At 38.1% G+C, this 27,491-nt stretch overlaps 1 protein-coding gene across 7 annotated transcripts in view; it reads right to left on the bottom strand.

The window, feature by feature from the left end:
- Nucleotides 1-27,491, bottom strand: part of INPP4B (inositol polyphosphate-4-phosphatase type II B) — an 883,288-nt gene that overhangs the window by 368,537 nt on the left and 487,260 nt on the right. For 5 of the 7 annotated variants that reach the window (XM_069556830.1, XM_069556833.1, XM_069556829.1 and 2 more), the window contains 2 exons: nucleotides 23,926-24,044; nucleotides 21,717-21,833 (listed from right to left, as the gene is read on the bottom strand). In XM_069556830.1, the coding sequence (XP_069412931.1) occupies nucleotides 21,717-21,833; nucleotides 23,926-24,044 (236 nt within the window). Of the gene's footprint in view, nucleotides 1-21,032; nucleotides 21,254-21,716; nucleotides 21,834-23,925; nucleotides 24,045-24,194; nucleotides 24,459-27,491 lie in introns of those variants that run through there. The other 2 variants (XM_069556835.1, XM_069556834.1) reach the window with 2 other exon arrangements.

Below are 27,491 nucleotides of genomic sequence, written 5' to 3'. Positions count from 1 at the left end.
TGCTGAGATAATACACCTGGTCACGTCCAGAAGAAACGTGTGTGCCAGGTTAAAGAGTCTGGATGCTTCTCACAGGTTTCTCATTGAGAGGAGGAAGAGGAAGGGCCAACAGGAAGGGAGGGAGGGAGGAAGGAAAGGAAAAAGGGAGAAAGATAGGGAATGCTGGAATTTGTCAGCTCCTCTGAAGTATCCAGGGGTGATTCTTGTTCAAGGATACCTAGCTCCTGGTACTAAGTATTGTCTGGATTCTTGGGGTTCTGATTTCCCCTCTTGTTAGCAAACAGATTTTTCCCAGGAAACAACAACATTTTTGAGAACTTCATCTTATGGCCTAAAAATAGGGCTTTTACTTCCAGTATTTCCAGGACAAACAAAATCCTGATAGATCAGCTAATGTTTCATAGGTCTGGCTTAGGGCCACATGGCTACGAAACTTTTCACAGGACATCGGCCTTTTGGCTGAGATCGCAGACAGTAAAGTGTCTGTCTACGATGTGGGAGACTCGGGTTTGATCCCTGGGTCAGGAAGATTCCTTGGAGAAGGAAATGGTAATCCACTCCAGTACTATTGCCTGGAAAATCCCATGAACAGAGGAGCCTGGTAGGCTACAGTCCATGGGGTCGCAAAGAGTCGGACATGACTGAGCGACTTCACGTTCACGTTCACTCATACGCCAATACAAATAAATACACTGATTACATAGACAATATTAGCTTTCACAGACAATATTGCAGCTTATGTCCATTTTCTTATTCATGCCTCCCCAAATGAGAAAAGCTTGACACCCGGCGTTAACTGCTCAAGGTCTTCACAGACATCTAATACTCACATCCAAATCTGTTTATCCCCAATCTCGATGTTCCAGATATAAATAAATGCCTTCATAGTAGTCAGTTATCAGCCTGGGACAAGGTTGCACTGGAAAATCACCTACTCTCATGAAATACATCAACCTCTGCACAATGAGTCCCCACAGAGTTACTGCAGAGTTCTAAATGTCTTTTGGATTTTCCTGAAAAATATATCACCTTGATAAAAGTAGTTCAGATTTTCACTAGCTACCCAAGCCTTATGTTTACAAAATACAATACTGTACACCGAAGAAAGTCAAGTTTTAAAGTCGAGATTTAAAAACAACAGCAAAACAGGCAGCAAATATCACTTGGAATTGGTTCTACAATGGAAAAGGGCAGAGAGGCTTGGCAGGGTTTCAACGAAGGGCAGCTTTCCCTTCCCAAATCCTTGCTTCCTTTTCAGTCGGTCTTCTGACAATTGGTAAGGATGTGTGTCCCTGACTAGGCTGCCTGACACATTCTAAAGAACAAATAAGTAGGCTGATGACATCCTGTTCATCCCTACCATTACCAAAAGTGTTTCCTCTCCTGGAAGGCACTTTAGCTCCACCTTCTCATATTGGAAGTGAATACCTGAGCATCTTTACTTGCTAACACCATAAACAGGATCTCACAAGATGGCTTAAGTCAATTGTACTAATACCTTGATCTCAGCCCTGATATCAAGGACTTACCCTCTGGATCTGCCTACAAGTAAATAAATAAATTCAAGGGCATGCAGGGCACTTCTCTCCTTGACTTGAAATATAGAGCATTTTAAATGGAATCATTTCTTTTCTTTGCCAGAACAGGCAAATAGCTGCAGGCTCTCACAATTGCTATTTTGAAACTCTGACTTTACACAATGCAGTATAGTGGAAAGAATGATGATTGAAGAGCCAAGACCTGTACGTGTCATAAATTCTACTCTTGCTTCTATATTGAATAGATGGGTGCCCTTTCATAAAGCAGAAAGTGTTTGAGAAGATGAATAGAGTAACAACGTTTGACCTTTTAAGGTGCTGAAATCCTAAGATCATAAATCTCGAACACTTAGTGAAAAATATATTTTAGTGAAATTGCTAGAATTTCTCCCTTTGAAACCTAAACTATACAAGCAAAAACACTTCTGCGGTAAAATATAATAGGTATCTAGACAATAAGTATTATTTACCATGCTATTTCTGGTCATTTAAAACATAGTGATTAGACTACAGACTCTGGAACTAAATGCCCTGGTTTACATTTGGACAGTTCTACTTAAGAGCTTTGTACGTCTCTGTGTCTTATTTTTTTCTTCTGGAAAATGATGATTATACTCATAGTATCTATCCTTAGTATCATAGATACTAGATAGATATCACAGTATCTATCTAAGTATTCTGTAAAGCTTAAATGAGTAAATAGGGAAAGCCTAGAAAACAGAGCATTACACAGAGCGGTAGTTTTACGGTATTGTTATTACGGTAAGGATGACGATGACTGCAAATACAAAAAAGAAATAAAGTCTTTCTGCATGTTCACTTACATGTCTTTAAAGAGAAAAATGTAGAGTCATGTAAGAAATACTAGGTTTTATCACATACCTAGATGAGACTCTTCCTGCAGCTATTAAAGCAAACTAACAAAAAACAACTTTTTCCAAAGTTAATTGCAGTGGTAAAGTACAAACAAGTATTATCACTACCACCACTCTCACCAGCACCATCATTATAACCACCATCACCATCACTAACACACCACCACCAGCATCACCACCACCACCACCACCAGCATCATCACCATCACATTGAGAACCCCAGCAGTACCAGCTAGCCTGCACGGAGCAGCTTCTACACGCCAGGTGCCACACCAGAAAATTTACACCAGTCATCACATTCTGTCCTTATAACCACTCAGTGTAATATTTACTCCTATAATTATTTCATCACTGAATGAACTGAGGCCGAGAAAGATTAAGTTACTGGCTCCTGTTCACACAGTAAATGTCCTTAAAGAGAAAAATGTAGAGTCATGTAAGAAATACTAGGTTTTATCACATACCTAAATGAGACTCTTTCTGTAGTTATTAAAGCAAATAAATCCTGGTTCAGAGGAGCACAGTTCACCATCTAAGCCATCATCTTGGAGACTAACATTCCAAACAAAAATGCATTTTTCAAGTTAACATTTTCCTTGTAACTTTTTTTCCCAATGATCTGGATTTCTTTGCAAAATCATTTTGGTAAACATTTTGGAAGATATAGAATAATGAAGAATATCCCTCAAAAGAGAGGAGGATGTTCTGTCTTGCACTATTTTTGAGATACTTTGGGAAAAGAGCATCTAAGCCACCACTGAATGTAATTTCACATATATTCTTTCTCTCATTCTTCCATATGATTTTCTTGTATCATAAATATTTTGGAACCCTGGGACTTGCCAAACTAGTTAAAATGCATTTTCACTGAGAAATGATTAGGCAACATTCATCATATTTTCTTTAAGGAAGTCCTATAACTGGTGAATTTCACATAACACAATTTCCTTCCCACCAGAATCTCCAAACACATCATAAAAATAATCGTCATTTCCTCTTGTTACCCAAATGAGATAGGTTCAAGCCAAGTATTTCATTATTTCTCATTTAGTAAACTGATCCAAGAAAGAGACTGTAAACATAAATATTGCTGCAGAAGAAACTTTATAATTAAGTAATAATAATAACAAACCAGGAATTTCTAGTAAAAGCAAGAACTTTCTAGCTCACTGTCTTGGACTCCTATTTCCCACAACCCCAGAATTCCTGGGCACTCCTATAGTTTACTTAGGTCGCCCAGATCTTCTTTACAAATGTGTTCAAACTTACCCCAAACTAAAACCTTTTTGTGTGTTCATTCACAATTCTCTCCTCTTCTTTTTGCGATCCAGTTTTTACAATCTTAGCACCTCACTTATTCCTGATCCCTTGGATTCCAACGATTTTCTGAACGGTTATTAACTTCCCAATCACAAAATCCAGTGGTCTTTTCTCACCATTTTTGGTATCTCTGAGAACTAGGCAACACTGACCTTCATCTCTATATTAAAACTTTCCACTAATTTGACTTCCAGGGCACTACACTATCTGGTTCCCTTCATTTTTTTTTTTTAATCACTGCTTTTTTTGTTTGTTTGTTTTCCCTATCTCTTTTTTTATATTCAACACAAATAGTAGGGTAGAACCTGAGGATGCAAAGATAACCCAGATGGTATCCCTTCTAAGAGTTCACAGTCTAAAGGAGAGCTAGACTTTACACGGAGGATTATGGGATTATGTGATAAGTCTTACATCACAGCAGTGATTCCCAAAGTATGACCAGGGGACCACCAGTATCAGCAGTACCTGGAAACATATAAGAAATTCAACTTTTTGGTCCCTAGCCCAAACCTACCATAGCAGAAAGCTAAGGTACTGATTTAAAAAAATAATAATGTGAGGAAAAAACACAAGCTATATCATAACTATTTTTAAGTAGACAATTCAATAGTATTAATTATATTTACATTGTTGTAAAACAGATCTCCAAACATTTTTCATCTCACAAAACTGAAACTCTATACTCATTAAATAACAACTTCCCTTTTCCCCTCTCCCCAGCCCCTGATAAGCACCATCCTACTTTGTTTCCACAAATTTAACTACTTTAGATATCTCATATATATGATGTCTTACAGTATTTGTCTTTTTGCGACTGGCTTATTTCACTTAGCACAGTCAACAAGGTACATCTGGTTGTGACATGTGACAGGATTTCCTTTTTTCAAGGCTGCATAATATTCTATTGGATGTATATGTAAATATATTTTATCCATTCAACAATTGACAGAAATTTGGGGTGCTTTTACCTCTTGGCTATTGTGAATAGTGTTGCTTTGAACATGGGCATGCAAATATCTCTGAGATCCTGATTTCAATGTTTTGGGCATATACCCAGGAGTGGGACTGCTGGATTACATGGTAATTCTGTGTTTAATTTTTTGAGGGACCTCCATACTGTTTCCAGTAGCATTTGCACCATTTTGCATTTCTACTAACAGTACATGAAGGTTCCAGTCCCTCTATATCCTAGCTTGTTATTTTCTGGTGTTTGGACAGTAGCCATCTTAATGGGTGTGAGGTTGTTCCTTATCTTTTTACTGAAAGCTGCTGCTGCTGCTGCTAAGTCTAGTCATCTCTTATTCACCGGAAGTCATGGTTTCCAACTGTTGGACTTTGACCATTTTCTCCTATTACTCTTTTTCTTGAGTCTCTCATTTTCAAAAATCACATCTGTAAAGGTGTCTTCCAAATCTTTGTTCCAAATATTGTGGTTACTTCCTAATGCAAAAGTCATTTCCAACCTGCTTCTTTTTTGTACACTCAAATAAAGAAAGTTAAAAAAACAGATACTTGTTTAATCAACTACTCTTGCTACTACTGGGTGACTATGGGTCACAGTTCTACCAATGAGATGCAAGAAAAAATCTGGGACAAGTTTCCTTTTCTGAGGAGACAGATTAGAATAATACTCCCCTTTCTCTTTTGCTATGTGAGAAAAATACAAAATAATTTTTTAAGAGACGGTTAGGTGTTTCTAGACGATATGAATCTTGTCACTTTCCACTAATTCTATGCACCTATTTCTAAATGATTGCTTAAATATTTCCACATGGATATCTCATTTGCATGTGAAACTTATGCTAACAAAAATCAAATTATATAAACAATCCTGGGCATGTGTCATATTTTTATGTTTTTTTGATATAGCCAACATTTTACAGACTAAGTATAACTGCATTTATGTGAATTAATAAATCCTGATATGACTAAACACAGAGCAAACAATCTCTAGGAACTTGAAATTGGAGGAAACAGCATTAAGATGTATAGTTTTCTTCATTTGACTATTTTTATCATGACATTGTCAGCAGCCTGGAATAAGCTCTCGTGATCGCTTGGCAACCTGGCTTAGCTCCTCTTGGATGCCTGTTCATTGACACTGAAGCCTCACATGCTATAACTCAGCTAACTTGAGACAGGTACCGAATAACACTAACACAGCTATAGCTACTACAGGGCAACCTAAGGTAGGCTTATCCAAACTGCAATGAACAATAGAAAGGTCATCACTGAGCACCTGGAGTCACTTACACTGACCGGAGAGAAAGATGCATTAGCTAAGCAGTCCAGATGGACAGATCCTTCAAAACATAAATTCTCCTTCTTCCCTTTCCTGGAGGTCAATGTAAAGAGGAAGTTCTTAACCACATTTACAAGGGTGGTTACCTTCAGCAGCAGACTGATTGAAAGTCATCATCAATTTCAAATTATTCATAGAGTTAGGAAACTTACTGTTCCTGTAAAAACTCCCACAGTCCAACAGATTCAATATCAGAAGACCAAGATTTTGGCTGACATCTCAATATGACCTTGAGCAAATTGTTTAAAATTCCTTTCTAGCTCCCAGACACAACCAGGTGTCTCAGAAGTTCAACTGTAATACTACATGTACAAATTCTTTGTAATTATTAAATTTTATGGCATTTATTTGTTCTTTATGTTCTGTGATGTCCCAATTACAATCAGCACTGCTGTAAAAGGTGAAATAATTTGTATGGCTATAGGGTAAGATAACCCTCTCCTTTCATCTGCCATCCAAAAACATTTGTACTCTGGTTTGATGTTTAATTAATTAATCTCATGTAAGTCATCTCTTCTGTTTTACCCTTGGTGTTTCTGGGAGTCTAAACAGTTAAGCCATTTGCCTTGCAGAAGAAAACACACACACAAAATAAGTTGTTTTGTTTTGTTTTGTTTTAAGAACTTTTAGGTGGCTATGGTCTCAGAAGTTCCTTCAGACAATCTCATCTAGTTAAGCATTCATGAATTTCATGAGGTGAGACTAGAGAAGAAACACCCTACTTCTTCTGCCTAACAAATGTTTTGAGACAGAAAGCAAATTGTAAGGAAAGGAGAAAATAACTCTTTATCCTCCACTTTTAACTTTCTGCTATTTCCAAGGTCAAAGACTCCTATAAAAGCCTTTCATTTGGGGCAGTTCGAATGATGTCTCAAAAATCAAACTGGATGATGACTCAGAGTTGTACGACTGAAAAAGAGGTACAAGGTGACTCATTGGTCAGCCCATCTGGCATACGTGTGATCTGAAAAGTGAATCTTATAAGAAGAGGTGGTTTGTTTTTTTTTTCTCATTCTTTCTCAAGTGTGGTTTTAGAAGACAGACCCATAGATGCAAGATCCTTTGAAACGCAAGCAGAAGATTAGAGTCAAGTATCAAAATGACTCTCATAATGAAAAATGTGGGTATGTTGCTACATTATGTTTTGCTGTTTTTCTCCATTTTTGGAAAGAAATACTCAGGAAATGAATACTGGAATATCAGAATACAGAGTACTGGGTTAATAACATATTCAAATAAGAACAGAGAAAACTGGTTCTTATTCATTGCTGTTCACTCGTTTCAAACTGAAACAGCTCTGGTGTAACAGCACAGGCCCAGCACCCAGCCACATGTCATCTCAAGAGAACATAGAGGAGATACCCAGACTGATCAATTCATGGAAACGTGGTCAATCTTGAGTAGTCTGATACCAGAAAAGCACTAAGCCTTCTCTTGAAAATACACTGCTGTCACTTGGGAAAGAATGTCCTGAGTGCAAGAATAATATCTGCCATAAACAATGAAGACGCTTGCATTTCTATTGCATGTTTAGTTTCTAAAGCATGTTTACATGCGTTAGCCTCTTTTCCTTCCAGCAGTAGACAGAACAGGTACTGGGGCTTCCCTGGTGGTTCAGATGGTAAAGAACCTCCCTGCAATGTGGGAGACCTGGGTTTGATCCCTGGATTGCAAAGATCACCTGGAGAAGGGAATGGTTACCCAGTCCAGTATTCTTGCCCTGGAGAATTCCTTGGACAGAAAAGCCTTATGGGCTACAGTCCATGTATGACAGTCTCTACTTCAGAGGTGGAGAAACTGAGACCCCAAGAAGATAATCTGTCCAAAGCCACACAACTAAATAGATGACCTGAGATTAGAGCATCTGATTCTAAACTTGATGTTCTTTGTTCTCAAAGCTGCATTATGGTTAGGTAGGGATCTCTGAGCAGACAGGGAGTTGTATCCTTGACCCCAAGTTTGAAAACGTCTTTGCTACATTTGTTTCCGACACTATGTGAACCTGAGTTTTCCCAGAAACCTTGTTCTTGCATTGTTGGTGTGCTTTTCAAATGGCTCTTACAGTCTCATAATAATTTATCTCCAGTTTGGTATCGTCTTTTCTCAGATACTCATTTAGGTTGCAAGTTCAAAGTCAAAGATGCTAATACCAAGGGGAAGCAATACGTGTGTGCTGGGGAAAGCAGAATGGAAAAGCCAATAAAACAGAATTTGAAAGGCATGCTTCTGCCTTTGAGCCTACACTAACTGAAAAGTTCTCTTTACAAATAGAAGAAAAATTATCTGAATATTAACACTACCTTAAGCATATTTTTGGCCTTGCTTGGGACCAAATGAACTTGATTCTGGAATTTAAAGTTTGAAGGCTTACCTAACGTACACATACATACAAATCTGTGTCTATTACTCCATGTACATACTCATGTTTAAAACTTATATGCATAGATTCGAATATACAAGCACACGTCCAGAGTTTCTAAAATGACCCCTCAGTTTCTCTGTTGCTCAGAGGCCAGAGAAAGCCACTATGCACCTTTCAGTATGCCTCAACTGAAACTCAGGAATGAAAAGCAAATGTTGTAGCCATAACACATGCTCCAAATTCCCTGAGTGGGAGGAGGCAGGGTGAGGTGGATGAGCTCTTGTTTACATTTAAATCCTATCCAATTAAGATTTTCTTCAGAAACTGCTTTCCCATACTCCAACATGCTAAGATGACCATCAGTGTTCTTTTCAAAACAATCGAAATGGCAGTTTAAAAATAAAATCAGTATATTATTTAAAAGTTTAAATATCCTTACGATTAAACCAATGCAGAGGGTGCAGTTTCGATCCCTGGTCAGGGCACTAAGATTCCACATGCCTTGTGGCCAAAACACACACACAGAAAATAAGAAGCAATATTGTAACAAGTTTGATTTTTGACGAAGACTTTTAACATGGTCCACATCAAAAAACAAACAAACAAAAAAAACTATATCCAAGTTTATGTGAAATACCGGTGTCTCTGAACTCACACTGAATTCCTTAGGACAGCTGCCCCCTTGGTGTTAAGCTCAAGAAATTACGCCTTAGAAGATGGATTGCCTTATTGCCACAAAACCTGAGTCACTCATCTAACGGCAACTTGAGATGAAAATCTTTGTGATGTGGAACCAGATGTCCTTAAACTTTTTTCAGAATGTGGCCTCACCTTCTGCTTTGGTCTATACTCATAACTTTTCTCCATATGTTTAAAAATACTTTTCACATGAATTTAAATACCAGCTGGAACCTAGTTGTAATGATCATTCCATTCAAACAACTCCAAGGAAAGCCTAAGTTTCTTTAGAATTTCCCTTTGTTCCCACTGTGCCGCGTATATAATATACTTAAGGTAATTAAAAGCTATTCTGAGCTGAAGCAGACTAACCTTTTAAAACACTAGATTCTGCTCCTTTCTAACTAGAAGAAATGTTTTGGCAACATATCACATTTCAGGTTTGCAAAAGCAAGCAGGAATGGGAAGCCGGTGCAAGACACGTGTCCTCACGTGTCCATGCCAGGCTGTGCAGGGATCAGCCCCATCAGAGAGAATGTTCCCTAAGCTTCCACCTGCCCCACAGCTGTGCCAAGAAGGCTGCTGTATGAACGAGACAAAGCTGGCAAGCCAGGCGCTCACACCATAAGTCCCTGGACAAATGGTAACAACCCACAACTGCCTGAAAACGATCAGAATGAGGTCAGTATCTCAGAAGGAAATAAAGGCAAGCAGAAATAAACTCTCTCTCAGCTTAGGGTGCAAATTAGGCTCACAAATTCTAGTGGTCAATTATCAGATCATTTGATGGGCATTAGCAGATAAAATAAATAAGTAAATAACTAGATGGCTGGACGGACAGACAAATAAATAAGTGTTCCTAGATCTGTTTGGAAGCATGATTTCATTATCCAGTTTGCTAACTACAACGGCATAAGAAGACAGAGCTCCCACTTGCCATCTCAGGTCCTTGAGTCCCCTACAAGTTCCCCTAGTTATTTCAGGGAGTTCCCAGAACCTCATCAAGTAATGCAAATGACTGCCATCTTCTTCCTCTTCTGCTCTGATTGGCCTGATGAGAGCTTCAGTTGCTGCCTTCATTCCCTACAGATGGTCCCCCTGACAATAGGTCCCTCAGGTCTGCTATCTCCCCCAGCACCCGCCAGCATTCCTCTAGGTGGCCACTTGTGCCTGGCAGTTTCCTCCCATGCAGGCTACCGGCAGCCCTCCTGTTTTGAAACTTCAGGATGCAAAAGTGACATTTCTCTGAGAACAATGTATTCTGCATGGAAGTAATACAAATGACACTTACCTTTTAAAATTATATTCATTCTGTTTCATTAAAATAAGGAAGTCTTTCAGAAAATCCATTAGCAGTACTGTTTGATTATACTATTATTTTATTTCATACTTTCCTGTTTCTTTTCTATTTCTATCATTATCTATTTGTCTCCCTTATTCCACCCACTGCATTTATCCTCTTATATTTCTCTATATACTCATGACATTCATTTACAGTTATATATTGCTTAACTATAAACACAATATATATACATATATAAAGGCATTTTCTATTATTCATTTTCAAAAAATGGAATTCTATTACACACCATTTTCTGCATCTTGCTTTTCGCAAGTATGCAATGCCTCATGGATCTCCTTCCTAGTCTACTTTTAGAGATCTAAGTAACTAATCATTTTTTTCCCTAAGGCTTCATAATATGCCTAGTTTGGGCACACCAGAGTTTATTCACACTTTCTCTCTTATTTTTCACTATTATCAGCAATGTTCAAACATTCTTTTCCATATATCCTTAAGTACTGGTACTTTTGTATCTCTAAGGTTGAGAGCTAAGAGTAAAATTGTTAAATCAAAGTGGACATTAACCTTTCATTTGCATAGATGCTGGCAGATTTTTTTTTTTTTAGGTTGTAAAATTTTGCATTCAATTAACACTGTAGAAAGGGCACTGTTCCCACATCCTTCCAACAATGGTCTTTAAATTTTTTGCCAGTTTATAAGCAAAGACTGATGATCACACTGCTCCTTTGATTTTGTGTACAGGACAACAGAATACTTTTTTATGTTTCTTGGTCATACGGATTTATTTTTCTGAGGGCCACCTCTTCAAATACTTTGCTCAAATTTTTGATCCTACTTCTAAACTTGGAAGAACTCTCTAAATCTCACCAGGATTACTACTCCACTAATCTCAGCATTCCTTTAGGGAACACAGGGTGGATTATGCTTTGTGATCAGCATGAATATAGTTGCCTGACTTAGGAAAGAGAATGGGAAAAAGCCTTAACTAACCATTTCTACTTCAACTGGAAAAAAAGCAAATTAATCCCAGTTTTGGTTTTTATTTTCTTTTTTAGGCTGCGTTCAACAATGTTTCCATAACTCACACATCTGAAGACAGCCAATGGTGAAAATACTGAGACTACAGTTTTGTTGGCCTCCATAAAATAAGGATGCGGCTATTTCACAGTCAAGCAGTCATCCTTCTATGTACGCCAAAACTTTATAAGAAGTTTGTTTCATGAGTAAATTCATTTTCTTATTTTATTGTTAAAGGGTCAGGCTTCTCCATACAAACAACATTTTCTTCTGGAAAGTGAAGAGGTATTGATGAATATCCTTTTTTCTATTGTCAGAATTTTTAAAAAAAAACAAAATCTCTGAACAGATGATACAGAGCAAGTACCATGCCCATGCAGAGGACAGTGGCACAAAGAAAGAACTGGAATATTTGAGAAAAGGAAAAACAATGTAAAGAGCAGCACAGAAAGGAATCCACTTGGTATGTAAACTGCAGAGGAGAGGAAATTAAAGACAGAGGTAGGAATGCAGATATACAGAGAGCAGCCTCAATGCGGATGGGAAGAAGTTAAACAAGCAGCGCTTCTGCTTCTGGTTAAGATGCAAAAAGTTGCAAGATGGTCACTCCCATTGCTACACTGAGAAGAAGTCAGATAAGTCACTAAATCAGAGCTTTTATTAAATGCAACAGAAAATAAGGAGGATATAAATAAACCAAAATGAAATGAAATCCAGATGATGAGGGACCTTTCATAGAGAAAGTCACATCCAGGGCTGGTGTCACTGATAGCTGAGCGGCAAGAAAAATAAGATCTTCCATAGAAACCAGTTGAACTTGTCATGAACTTTTAGTGAGCCCATGTGACCTGGTATGAGAAATCGGAATCCCTAAGAGCCCTAGCCACAGCCTGAGTCTCACCCATCCACCTACTTTTTTCCATGGGACATATAATGCAGGAGGGTAGTCCAATGAGGACTGAGGAAAGAGAGCAGACAGAGGGACTTCCCTGGTGGTCCAGTGATTAAGACTTTGCCTTCCAACGCAAGAGATGTAGGTTCAATTCCTGGTCAGAGAGCTAAGATCCAACACATCTCGCAGCCAAACAGCCAAAACATAAGACAGAAGGAATACTGTAACAAATTCAATAAAGATTTTTAAAATGGTCCACATCAAAAAATCTTTAAAAAGAAAAAAGAGAGAGATTCAGTGCTAAAGTGCACAGAGCTTTCTTCAAGGCAATGGTGGATTCCCCTACATATTAGAATGAAGCTTGGCAAAGAAATAGAACAGTGAATTAAACAAAAAAATTGCTCCAGGAATCTAAGATTGGTTTAACATACAAAAATTAAGTATTTCACTACACTAACAGAATAAGAAAAACATTTCAGCATCTCAACACACACACCAAGGCGGGGGGGGGGGGGGGGGGGGGGGGGGGAACAATTGACTCAATCCAATACATTCATGACAAAAACACACAGAAAATTATTGATAGAAGAGAAATTCTACAATCTGACAGAAAGGCATCTGTGAATAAACTACAGTTAAGACCACAGTTAATGGTTATTTATTAAACACTTTCCCCTTAAGTTTGGAAACAAATTCCCTGGCGGCTGAGACAGTGAAGAATCCCCCTGCAGTGCAGGAGATGCAGTTCGATCCCTGGGTCAGGAAGATCCCCTGGAGAAGAGAATGGCTACCACTTGAGTATTCTTGCCTGGAGAATTCAATGGACAGGGGAGGCTGGAGTGCTCCAGTCCACAGGGTGGTGAAGAATCAGACACAAGTGAGCGACTAACAGTTTACGACAATATCATACTTAATGATGATTGATTAAACACTTTCCCCTTAAGTCTGGGAACAAAACCAGGATTTCCACTGTTACCATCTCGTCTTAACTAGTTAGCGCAACAGAGAAAGATAAAATGCACAATGACTGGAAAATGCATAATGACCAATCTTTCATTATTCACAGATAACATGACTGTGTGTTTTACAAAACTCTATAGACTCCATGAAAAAAATCCTTTAGAATATGTGAATTTCACAAGGCTGCAGCCTTGGATACAAAGTCAATATATAGGAATGATTATATCTCTACCTATTAGCAAATGATAATTAAAACTACACTTTTAAAATGATACCTGGTATCATTTTATCATAAAAGTCATAAACCTAGAAATAAGTCTAAAAATACTATGTCTTGTGTACTGAGCACAAATATATTGCTGATACAAGTTTAAAGTCCTAAATAAATGGAATGATATCCATATCATAGTTATAGATCAACAGACTCAATATTTTTAAGATGTCCATTTCTCCCCCGCTTCCCTGTTGGCTCAGACTGTAAAGAATCCACCTGTAATGCAGGAGATCTGGGTGCAATCCCTAGGTTGGGAAGATCCCCAGAGAAGGAAATGGCAACCCACTCCAGTATTTTTGCCAGGAGAATCCTACGGACAGTGAAGCCTGGCAGGCTACAGTCAGTCCATGGGGTCACAAAGAGTCGAACATGACTGAGTGACTAACACTTTTCCATTTCTCCAAACTGATCTATATATTCAATACAATTCAAATCAAAATCTCAAAAGGTGTTTTAATGTAACTGACAAGCTGTAATAAAATTTACATGGAAAGATAAAAGGCTTTTGAATTGACAAAAACCACAACCTCAATTAAAAACAACAACCTGTAATGATAAAGAATTTAAATTACCAGATTTCAGGACTTACTATGAAGCAACAATAATCATGACATTGGCATACAGTAGACAAATAGATCAATGGAACAGAACAGAGCAGCCAGAAACAGACCCACATGTATTAGTAGACACTGACTTTCCAGTCAAGGCACCAACTAAATGCTGAAATTACTAGGTATCTACATAGGAGAAAATAATTTTAATCCTTACCTTATTCCTATTTATAACAAAAAAATAATTTGAGATGAAGCTTAAACCTATTATAAATGTAAAGACTAGAACTATAAAATATTTTGGAGGAAAGCACTAGAGAATAGTCTCCTGGCCTGAGGTTAGGGAGATTTCTTAGGGCAGGACTCTTACTGTAAATAAAAATATTGAAAAAGCAGACTTAATCAGGATTTTAAATTTCTTGATGTATTTAATTTTCTTGATGTATTTAAAATACATCAAGGAAATTATTAGACAGGACAAAGACTAACAAAAAAACTATAACACATATTCAACAAAAACACCTGTATCCACAAAATATGAAGAATTTTTAAAAATCAACAATAAAAAGAAAACCAATTTTTTTTTTACATAGGCGAAAGACTTAACCGAAACTTTGTGCTTTTTTAAAAAAAGATGAGAGGCCAATAAGCACAGGAAAAGGTGCTCAGCATAGTCATCAGGAAAATGAAAATTAAGGCCACAATGAGCTACCACTTCATTCTTGACAGCACCATTGTTAGTAGAGTAACTAGAACTCTCATGCATTACTAGAGTAGGAGAATAAAATTGCAAATAATTCTGAAAAGTAGTAGTTTCTAGAGAAGTTAAACATGTACCTGACCCACAATATAACTATTATGCTCCTCAGTATTTACCTCTAAAAATAAAAGCCCAATTTCATGCAAATACTTGCACCCAAATGTTCATCATCATTGTTATTAAAACGCTGGAAGCAAATAAATGTCTATCAATATGAGAATGAATAAATAAACTGTGGCATATCACTACAATAGAATATCATTCAGTTATCAAGTCACCGAGGAACACGAATGAATCGCAAAAGCATGCTGAACAAAAAACACCGGATACAAGAGACCGCATACTATGTGATTTCATTCACAAACATTTTAATAAGCACAACAAATCTATGTGGGTAGATTTGGGAAAGGGATTGCCTCAGGATGAGGGAGGAGGTGGTAACTAACTGCAGAAGGACACAAGGGAAGCTTGTGGAATGAGTTTTGCATCTTGCCTTGAGTAAAGGCCATATGGTCATGCGCATTGCCAAGCTCACGGAACTGAATGCTTAAGGTCTGTCCATTTTATTATGTGTAAATTATACTTCAGTGAAACATAAATATGCTCTTTTTTTTTTGTTTTATTTATTTTATTTTATTTGCTCTTTGTAAATATAAACCACTTATCAACAGGCAGAAAGGAAGAAAAATTATTTATTAATGATGGCAACGCACACCAGTACTCTTGCCTGGAAAATCTCATGGACGGAGGAGCCTGGTAGGCTGCAGCCCATGGGGTCGCTAAGAGTCAGACATGACTGAGCGACTTCCCTTTCACTTTTCACTTTCATGCACTGGAGAAGGAAATGGCAAACCCACTCCAGCGTTCTTGCCTGGAGAATCCCAGGGACGGGGGAGCCTGGTGGGCTGCTGTCTATGGGGTCGCACAGAGTCGGACACGACTGAAGTGACTTAGCAACATGTTGGAACTCTTAATTTCATAAGGAACAGGTAACGCCTCTTGTGAACTTTGCCAAACTTAAAGAGGAAGGACGTCCCTGGTGGTCTAGTGATGAAGAATCTGCCTTCCAAAGCAGGGGGTGCAGGTTCAATCTCTGGTCAGGGAGCGAAGATCCCATGTGCCACGGGGCAATTATGTCTCGGTGCTGCAAATACTGAGCCTGGGTGCCACAAATAAGACCTAACATAGCCAAAAGTAGATTAATTAATAATTATTTTAAATCACTAAAAAACACAAGACATAAAGGTGAGTATTCCAAAAGGCCAAGGCTGAGTGAATGAAGAGGTTGAGAAGCCCACACGGCACACATGGAAGGAAAGAACAAGGCTAGGGTGACGAAAGCGAAAGCTGAGACACAAATCTAGGCCTTTCCAAACAAGCAATAGGGCCATTTTTTTTTTTTTTCATGAACAGTAGCTTGTCACTCCATTAAAAGTTTTCCAGACATCTGCAGTTAGTTATACGTACTTAGAGTGCTTAAAATGTTTGGATATAAGTTTTTAATCCTGTATTTGAATACTGACTATTTCTCAATCAAATTTTAGGCTCCAAACCGAAGAATGCTTCTAAAATTATCAGTTGAAGTAAGAAATATCATATTGTGGGGGTGAAAAATGGGAGAAATCCTATCAACTATGTATGTCCCATAGTGTAGCATGGAATCATCAACTTCTTTGACTTGACCTATTATATTTTCAGAATCCCAATTTCTTCATTTCTAAAATGGACATAATGATACTTCCCTCAAAGAAGTTTTATGGAGCTTAAGGAAGAAGCTAAAAACTAAACATAGCACTTGGTATATACTTAGTGATCAATAATATTAATTCCTACTTTTCTTACCCAGTGTACCATATCTTCCAGGTAGAGAAGGACAGCCACAAACCTTATTTCAATAAGTACAGTTAGACACAAAACTTGTAAGAAGCCAATGGAGAATATCAAGCCAAGTCAAAGTATATTAAATAGAAAATGGTTTTATTTTCCATTGAAAAACATAAAAACTGACCTGGATAATTCTGCCTAGGGAAGTGTACTAGAACTAAACTTATCTGTACATATAACACACAAAATGCAATAAATGAATATCCAATCTAGATAAGATCAAATTTTTTTTCGAAAGGTAGAAATAGGGAGTTGTCAGTGAAAGGCAATAAAAAAAGTCTTAGGACACTTGTCCTCACCTGAGACGTGTTCAGTGTCTTTTTGAACATGGGACTCTGTTCTACAAGCTAAACATCTAGCAATCGAGAGAGACAGCAAACATTTAGTAACTCTAGAGCAAAAGGAGTGAAGTCATTGGAGCCTCCTGCAAAATACATCAGCAGTTTAAATTTCTACCATGGACAAAAACAGTTCTGTGAGCTAATCAGGTGTTTATAGAAAGATGGAGGTCCTCAGCTGGGTATTAAAAGAACTTTGTTCAACACTTTCCAAAACACTTGTTGCTTGGGAGAAAGGGGAAAGAGAGAAAAGTTTAATGGTGATATTCTTTTCATTCATAAATTTCTCCTTCCTGAGTTTTGCTGTAACATATGAAAGACCCAGATTCCCAGCTTGATTCCCTTGGGCTGAACACTGTAAATGATGTGCTAAAAACACTTTTGTCTGTCTTATTTCAGTTTGCAGACTGCTAAAATAGAGCATACAACCATATATATCCAGAAGACATCAACTTCACTGTTAGAACTTAGGCTCTCATACTTTAGCCATGGGCTTCAATTTCAATTTTTAAGAGTGTTAGTGGCTAAATCATGTCTGATTCTTTTGGGACCCCATGGACTGTAGCCCGCCAGGCTCCTCTGTCTACAGGATTTCCCAGGCAAGACTCCTGGAGTGGGTTGCCATTTTCTTCTCCAGGGGGTCTTCCCAACCCAGGGATTAAACCCATGTCTCCTGCACTGACAGGCAGATTTTTTTTCTTTTTTTTAACTGCTAAGCCACCAAGGAAGCCCTATATAATTTCCTAACAGTTAAGCAAATATCAAAAAGGTAACTCTAATTCTAATAATGAACCCATGTCCCCCCTTCCCTGCCCCCCTACCTGCCAAGCATTATCCATCCATCTGCTGCAGACGGAGACTGACTGCTGTGAATGGGAAGGATGAAGGATGTGGTAGAAGAAAACAAGAGTCATTATGAATCAACAGACTCTTCTCATTCTTTACAATGACTGATCGCATTTCTGCTGAAGTTATTGTGAAAGATAATGTTATGTTCAAAGAACCTAACAAGACCAAGTAGTTATAATTAATAACTACTTGGTCTTGTTAGGATAATAGCCACATCAAGGACACAGATAAAATATCATTATCTCTTTAAAAACTTCTAATAGTAATATGTATATAAACACACATGAGATTGTACAGTAACAAATCTACTTGACTGGTTAATTCCAAGCAATAATGAATTCAATAGAAAAAGACAAGGAATTTTAGTCAGCTGACTCACTTAATTGATATTCAGCAAGTAAAGAATATCTCATTGTCCTGTCCTAATACAATGAGTGGTTTACTGGAATCAACTATTTAAACCAATTTTTAAATACATGCACATTATTTGTTGATTTTCCAAAATACATAAACATTCATAATCTCATTTCATAACCCTTAAAAGTACTATGATCTTAAAATATTTAGGGTCGTAAGTGCCCCTAATCTAAACTGTACTTTAAATTCACTTGCTACCTTCTCCAATTCTGTATCCACTTCCGTAACAAAAAAAAAAAAACAAAGAACAACAACAGAAACTAAAATAAGAAAAAGGGCCCCAGCTATTAAAAAGATGAAAGAATGTCATCTGCAGCAACATGGATGGACCTAGATGCTATCATACTGAGTGAATGCAGACAAAGAAAGACAAATATCCTATGATATCATTTACATGCAGAATCTTAAAAAAATGGTACAAATGAATTTTTTTTTACAAAACAGAAGTAGAGACACAGAGGCAGAAAATAAACTTAAGTTATCGAGGAGAGGGATGGAGGGATAAACTGGGAAATTGAGATTGACATATATATACTACTATGTATAAAACAGATAATAAAGACCTACTGTACAACACAAGAACTCTACTCAATACTCTATAATGGCCTATACGGGGAAAGAAAATAAACTAAAAGAGTGGAGAGATATATATATATAACAGATTCACTTTGTTGTCCAATAGAAACTAACAACATTTTGTATCAACTATGTGTGCATTCTAAGTCACTTCAATCACATCCAACTCTTTGCAACCCCATGGATGGTAGCCTGCCAGGCTCCTCGATCCATGTAATTTTCCAGGCAAGAATACTGGAGTGGGTTGCCACGCCCTCCTCCAGGAGATCTTCCTGACCCAGGGATCAAACCAGCATCTCTTATGTCTCCTGCATTGGCAGGCGGGTTTTACCACTATACTCCAATTTAAAAAAAAAAAAAGGAAGAAAGGTGCCAGGATAAAGACTACACATACATGAAGACTATTAGCATATTAATGGACTGTGTTTCTATTTACACTTCCATCACTAGAACTAATTGTTAGTTATTTTAAGGAAGAAGTTATGCTTTAATTAACAGCATTTCATAAATGAAAGCTGGTTGCATTTCTTAAGTATGTTCAAATTTCACAAGTCTTATTTCACAGCAGGGATTCCAGTTCATTCAATACTTTTATGTGATAACACCTCTAGATCAAGGAAGAAAATCTTTAAAAGACTCTAATTAATAGGTTTCCAGAATAAAAGCCCCCAAAAAAGCATACTTAATGAGTAAGCTAATTATCTATCCCTAGAGCATTAACATACATAACATTTTAAATGAGGCAGATTGAAGCGGATAGAAACATCTTTGGTATTTAATATTTCTAACTCTGCTGTTCCTAAGGACTTAACCAACCCAAGAGCTCAACATTTTCATCTCTGTAGCTAGCATAGTGTTTCTATACCTCTGATCCTTCCATATTCTTCACCCTGTCTACACCTTGGGACTTTGGGAGCACTGAATCTGATCATGTGCTCAGAAAAAAACATAAAATCCCAGAGTTTCTGCTTTACTTTCCCATCACCCTGATCACTTCCCTGCTCACTACTTCTCTGCACAATTGTGCCACCTCTTCCTACTTTGCATTTGAACCATATCCCCCTTTTCCCCAATTTTATGCTTTTGTTCCCCCATTTCCCTCTCTCCTTGGCAGAAGACCAAAAAAAAAATAAGTCATGCTGTAGGCTTTGTGCATAATCTTTGGCCCAGCTCTCCCAATCACTGTCTATTCCTTTTCCATGTCACTTCAAAAATCAAGGAAAGGGCATAGAAAGGGAAAAGAAAAGAACAAAACTTCAAAGCAAAACCTTTTTAGTTGCCAGCTTTAACCCCAATGTTTGTCTCTTAATATATTATCTTTCCCTTTTGATGAGAAATAATAAATGTAGGATTACTTAGCAAAACACAGTTAGTAAATGGAATAAAACTGTGGTTAATATTCCTTTATTTGATTTTTACTATTTATGAGAAACACAAGACAGCAGCCAAAACAATAACTACAGCAACTAAGCTTGCAATTACTGCTCTGCAGCCGTTCTTCTACATATTTTACATATATTAACTTATTTAATGTCTACAACACTGCTTCCCCAGGTAAACAGAAATGAGGATCAACTCTCCCAGAGTCACAAAGCTAGTGAGCAGAACAGGAGCCAGACAGTCTGCCTTGACAACTCTATCTGACCGCCATCCCTGTTTCTCTACCATGCACGCGCTGTGCATTTCATCGAGCATGTCTTCCGCATATTTAAAGACATGAACTTTCCTAGGTCTAAGATGAGTAGATATGCCTTCAAGACAGAATCTTTCTCTCTATTACATATCCCCGCCATCCACCTATGCTATATATTTTGTGGTAAAGAATGAAAAGGAAAGAAAGACTCATGAGCAAGACAGAAATGCCTAGTGAGGGCAGAAATGAAAGCTGCACTTCCCCTCAACCAGTTATGAGTGACTCTCCAAGCCCAGCAGCACCTCTCAACTCCAAGCAGAATTCTCCCAGAACCTACCGGTCTACCTGCCTTCAAAGTGTTTCCTGACTTACATTTCATTGTGGGTCATCAATACTCCCACAGCTCCCTACTTCCAAGCCTTGAAAACAGATAAACACTCATTCTCATAGGAAAGATTTAAAGAAGAGGGCTCCTGTTAAACCATCCCCTTCCTAATACCTACCGATAGCATTCTCTCCTGTCCTGAAATTTTCAGAGTGGCCTCCGGTGACACTGCTTGGGTACCTAATGGTCTCGCTTGAACCCACTGATTCAAGAGGAGGAAAATTCAGGCTCTGTAGGAAAACTAAGGAACCTAGAACGGAAGACCATCAGGACCTGACATGACCTTCCTGTAAGGAGGCCAATTCTGCCTAGTGCTGACAGTTACTTCCTCCTCTGTTTGCTTTGGTGCCACGAACAACATCAGAAGAACAGAGGCAGTTAGGGTTACACGTAAAAGAATAAATTGTGAGAGCAGAACGCTATCAATCTCATTTTAGAATAATGGCAATATTAGGAAGTTTTGATGTATTATTTAATGTCTTCCATTTGCTTTCTGCCCACAATGTTACTTCTTCAACAACACTTAAAGCAGCAACAACAAAATATAAACTAACACATCAAGCCAGCCTCCCTGAAAAAGAAGAAAAAACTGTTCTGAAAGCTTTTGCTCCTAACGAATTGCCAGTGTGGCAGGAAGCCAAAAGAATTAAAAAAAAAAAAAAAAAATCCCAGCAAACCATAAACATAAGACAAGCATAAACACAGCACAAAGCACCTCTTTGAAAAATGCCAGTTACATCACAAATCCAACGGTTTGGAAAAGCCTTTTTCCCAAAGAAAGAAATTAAGTTCAAGTACTTACGGTGTCATGAGACTTATCCTTGACATCATAGACTGTTAGCTTTATTTTGGTCTCCTCATAGATGGGATACTCAGATGGGAACGTGACACCAGTCAAGAACAGTGGGTCTCTTGTTCCCTGTAACAGCGTAAGCAGACAACTTTGATTCAATAAGGCAGCAACTGCCGTTGGCAGCCTGTGGTGACACATGAGAATGCAGAGAGTGTCTGGGTCTGTTTGTTTTTCTAGGAAATGATTCTATTAGAAGAGAGATCTGAATTGCCAAAGAATGCCCATGGGCAACAACATGGCCCAGGGCCCCAAAGTACTGATAGAGCTGTAGATAGTAAATGCCTTGCATCCTTGTCAGAGCTGCTAAGAATCTTGAAAAACAATTTATTTTCATTACATGCAGAACCATTGTTAGGGTCAGCTGTCATTACATTTAGCATACATTTAATGGATATAACCTATGACTTATGCAAATAACCTGAGATATTGACTGATCAAATTAAAATGAAGCTCTTTTCTCAACCACTTGCTAATCTTACGCTGTCCATTTATTTCCTTTCTGTAATGATTCAACTGAAAGCCACACTCGGATAGCACTCATTTGTTTTTAGATGTTCAGCTGTATTTTTTTTTTCCTTAGACTGATTTGAAAACTAATGAAAAAGAAACTAAATATGATGGATTTGGGGCTATGAAATTACTATCTCAGGATGCAGTGCACAGAGTATTTCCATGCCTCAGAATTCATTTTTAGAGAGCTGACATCCAACATTAAATTTTGCATCTATATTTAAATATGCACAGTGCTGAATATCATGGAGATGTTTGCTAGAGTTCTGTAAACCAGTTGTTTATGGAAGTTTCTGGAAGCTGAAGTTATTCATTCATTCATTCATTCTTCCTTCCTTTTATTTAACTAATACTGCTTTTTGCTTGGCACCGTGTTAGACGCTGTGCAAACACACGGTGACTGAAACAATCAACAACAGCTATATATATATTCAAATCAGTGTGTCAAAATACATCATTTATTTTCATCTTGACAATATTTTAAAAATAATCAAGTTGGGATAATGCTTGAAAATAGTTTTCATATAAATGAACAATTTTCCAGTTTTGGTTGTCTTCGAATGAATAAGATTATTTTTGCTTAGTCAACCACAACTTTAACTATACAACTACAAATGATACCAGCATTGGAATCTAAAGTTTCCCAAGGACAGAGTCAGGGCTACATGTAAGATCTGTGTCACTCCCATTGGTGAAATGTGTGGAGTTTTGTCTGAATCATCTATTCCACCAACGGCAGTTAGCAAGCCTGGTCTGGAGTAGATGACTTAAACTCCTGCAGAGAAACTCCACCTTCAAAATAGACAGGACTCTCAAGCCTAAGAAAAGTGAAGCTTGGAGTTCAGAGGACACTTTCTTTAATGCCAGAGACTAAGTAGCCCTCATTCAGTAAGGCTGTGAAATATGTGTGATGAGAACAAAATAATCAAAAGGGAAACACTTCCTCTTTTGAATCTGATCCAACACAATAACAAGTTTCCTCCCAACACATTTTGAACATTATATAAGCAACAATAAATGTAAATAGGAAATCTCTCATCGGATGAGTAATATTTACACCTTTTGCCTAGAAACATTACAGTGTCTCCAATTAATCATCTGCCTTTCTTTGAAAAACACCATACTTTAAATAAACAGACACACATGAAAGGCAGAGAATATGAAGTTTCCACAGACAGTCTGAAGGAAACAGAAAAAAATGAGAAGGGCATGTTTGGGAACGCATGTAAGAATTAAAGATTTTAAAATTTAAAAAATAAAAAAATAAAAATAAAAAAAAATAAACGTCTCTAGGTAATTTTCGACTTTCTTTTTTCCCTGCAAAGATATACTCATTCCATTTAATTAAAATTTTATATATAGTTTTTTCTCTACTTAGTACTCTATTCAAAGATTCAAAGTGGGGATTTCCTTTTACTTACTAAAGAAAAATAAGGTCTTTTATAAAAAATTTTTAAAAGGGCAAATTCTTTCCCCATTTGTTTACCCTGGTCAGTTACAAATGCATGCTTAGTAAGCTCAGGTATGCCTTCCTAAATGACAGAGGACAGTAACTCAGCACAGCTGTCTAAGGTAATTCAGCTGTTTGCTCAAATCCAGACAGCGACCTAGAGATAGTGAGAGTAAAGCAGGCACACAGCACGCTCACCTCAACAATTTCGGTGCTGGAGTATCTTGTCAGACCCTGCTCCGCGGGGTGGATTACTGAAATCTGGACCAGTGTATTCAGCTTCCGATCACCGACAGGAGCCACGAGATCCTTGCATGCTGCCGATGGCAAAGCAGAAAGAGAAAAGAAACTAATACCGTGTCTTAGGGAAAACTTCTGTCCCGGGTTGGAAGGAACCTTATCGTCGGCGCTGAATGAAATCTTCTGGGAGTTCTGGGCAGATTTTAGAGGAAGTCCCTTGGAAGTACCTTACAGAAATAGGAAGTCACGTGCTGCGGAGCTGAACTGAGAATTCATTTCCACTGGCCACACTCGCAGCTCTTTCGAGTCTCCACTGCCCCGGGATCCTCACTCTCCTGTGTGACTGTGCACACACCGTTCAGGGACTTTGACTGACTTTAATTAGTCATTAAACCCCGACTTTAACTCACACCCTTAGACTAAGTAAATGCACTGGGGCCACATCCGGGAAACTTGACGCTGCTCCTTATTGACACTGGCTGGACTAGTTCACTAGTCAGAAGGCACACTTGGTATTTACCTATCTAGGCACTATCTGTTCACTCTTACAGTCCTAAATTCAGGGCCGGGTGGTTGCCTTTCAGCTGCACACAAGCCTAAGGCACAGGGCAGAGGAGGAAGAAGAGGGGTTAAAAGCTCCTCTGTCCAGATTCTAGCCAAGCCTGGGAGGCAGAAACGTGAAAAAAGGATGGGTTAATTCTTGCCCCGGGGCCACAGACCCAGTAAGACCTTTCCCTTGAGATACCAGGCTCATATTACAGAGGCTCCTCACCATACCATATTTACTTGAATATTTTCTCCACCCACATATCATTCCCACAATTTGGGGAAGAAAAATCCGAAACATTCCTTTTCAGCAAATCCATTATCTCCTCAGGTGTTTCTCTTCCTAGCTTTGAAATAGTAATTTTACTACCTGCATTTGGATCGTGAAGTATCATGTGAAGTGTCCCCTCTAGAGAAAGTGTTAGTCACTCAGTCCTGTTGGACTCTTTGCCACCTCACAGACCTTAGCCCCCCAGGCTCCTCTGTCCAAGGAACTTTCCAGGCGAGAACACTGGGGTGGGTAGCCATTCCCTTCTCTAGGGGATCTTCCCTGCCTAGGATCCAACCCTGACTCCCTCCCCCCCCCCCCCCCCACCACCACCATTGCAGGCAGATTCTTTACCATCTGAACCACCCCTTCACTAGAGGAGAAGGTTCAAATTAGGCTGAGCTGGTGGCTGGGAGCAGGCTGACACTGGGGTTGGGACTGAGAAGTAGCCTCCAGTCCTGGATTCATGGGGAGTGTGTGTTGAGCTCTATACTATCCACACCTCACACCTCTGACCTTTGCAAGAAAAAAAAGAGGGAAGGACACAAGTATTTAAAATACATTATTATTTTTCAGCAGTACACAAGACCTTCATCCACTAGGCCAGAGGTACTAGGGCTTAAACTTGAAAGCGAAGCAAATTATAAATGTAATTATCACCTTTTCTTTGCTTATAAATTAGCTCATTTACAGAAGCAGATGGGACAGAGGGAAAAAGCAGGAGTTTTGGAATGAAATAGCTGGTTTTCAGCTAGTTCTACTAGCTAAGCAATGCTGGGCAAATTATTTTAACTTCTTAACTTCTTGATAAACTATAAGATCCTTTAAATCCTGCATGGTATTTTTGTTATATTTTTTTCCTTATTTAAACTTAATGCCTCTAACCATACAAGGAAGCTGAGGAAAGCATGTGTGGAAAAATAGTAGCCACAGTTTATTTAGCCATCACTAGTTTTGAGTCTTTTTGCCAATTATCTATTTCTCAAATTGATGCTTTGAATTATTATTTCAGTTTTACGTACTAACAATTGGAGGCTTGGAAACAGCACTCACATTGACAACACTAGAACTCTCTCCTAGTTTTCTTACATCATACCCCAACAGTTCCATTTCTTTCCCTGGCATACTGAATTCCTTTCTCTCACAATGGGACCTCTTTTTGGGAGAGTGACTGCCATAATTCTTTATTGTCTAACCCAAGAGATCTAGTTTCAGAAAAGACTGATGCAAGGTTTCAATAATGTCAACATATCACCGGAAGAAAAAAAAAAAAAAGATAGATTTAGACTTTACTGTTCTTTGGTGGTTATTTTGATCATTTCCTCTACTTGCCTAATGAATGTTTATCACTCATTCTCCTGGCTTTCTGCTCACCATGTACAGCTCTCTCTTCATTCACTGATACTGACATATATCTGTCCATAGATTTTGAAGCTGGAGCCAGTTTGTTCCAAACACATGCATTTTGTCCATGTCCTGCTGGTAGCTTCATCTCTACCTTATGGACTTACCACATTTGCTCAGAATAAGTTAACTTCTTTTCTTATTTTTTATCAGACTTGACTGTGGGATGTGGTTAGTTCTCAGAAGTGACAGACTGTTCTCAATTTTATCAGAGAACCTCTCAGACTGACTCTTAAAGAAAAACAATCTCCATTAAACCCAAATGTTCTGTCAAAACCCATTTGACAGAATTATCAAACCCAATTGTCTGACCCCCTAATACTGACGAAGTGAAAATAATCTTAATGACACTTTGTATTTCTTTACATTTTAAATCTAAAATATGGTCTAGAAAACAACTAAAAGTCCCATCCTGACTGCTCATATCTTTTCCTTCCCAACAGATCAGAGATTTTACTGTTCTCTAATCTTATGAGGCAAGATACCAGGGAAAGACCCTGAGATCAGTTAGAATTCCTGAGCTCTATTCCCAAATTCCTCATTTTCTACTTATATGCCATTAAGTCACAAAATCGTAGAGGCTCTGTTTCCTCATCTGTTTATTGGGGTGGAGGTAAGGAATAAATTAGGTCCCTTTTATGAATGGACTTTTCTATATGAAATGAAGTTTACTAATATCATTATTCTAACATTTACAAATATCAATACCAATATTTGCCAATACTTAGTATTTTATTCTTCTGTAAAGTGGTTTTTATTGACTCAGTTACAGACCACTCCTTAAAAGCTCTCACTGGGTCCAATATTTCTTTGTGAGTACCAAACCAGTACATGAGTCACTGCATTTCACAAAGTGAAACCCATACACGCTATGGAGCTATACATGCTGAAACTGTCCCACTGGCAGGGTGATAAATGATGAGCAGTTGAATTGCTTCATGGAGGTGTTACTCATTGGATCACTGTAAAGAATAATCTGCCTAGTAACTTTTCAGTATCCACTAAAGAAGCCTGCAAAATCTGGTTTTAAAAATCGAAAAATGTCATATTAGTTTTCCAGCCACACTTAGCATACTACCCATTACCCACACAAAACTCTACTCTAGGAAGGAGTGACCGGCATAAATGGCCTTCCTCAATTCACAGGACTCAAAGAACACTCTGGAGTTTTACTTCATTCACTTTGTTTTACATAAGAATTCTTGAACCAAAGGGTAGCAACAAGTAAATACCTCTCTGCCATCATTCATTCATTAGATTTTTACTTTATTTCTACCTTTTTACTGGCTTTGCTTTGGTTCAGACT

The sequence above is a fragment of the Ovis canadensis genome, chromosome 17 (genome assembly GCF_042477335.2).
Source record: "Ovis canadensis isolate MfBH-ARS-UI-01 breed Bighorn chromosome 17, ARS-UI_OviCan_v2, whole genome shotgun sequence".
In the NCBI taxonomy this organism is placed as follows: Eukaryota; Metazoa; Chordata; class Mammalia; order Artiodactyla; family Bovidae; genus Ovis; species Ovis canadensis.
This window is presented reverse-complemented; position numbering and strand designations above follow the sequence as displayed.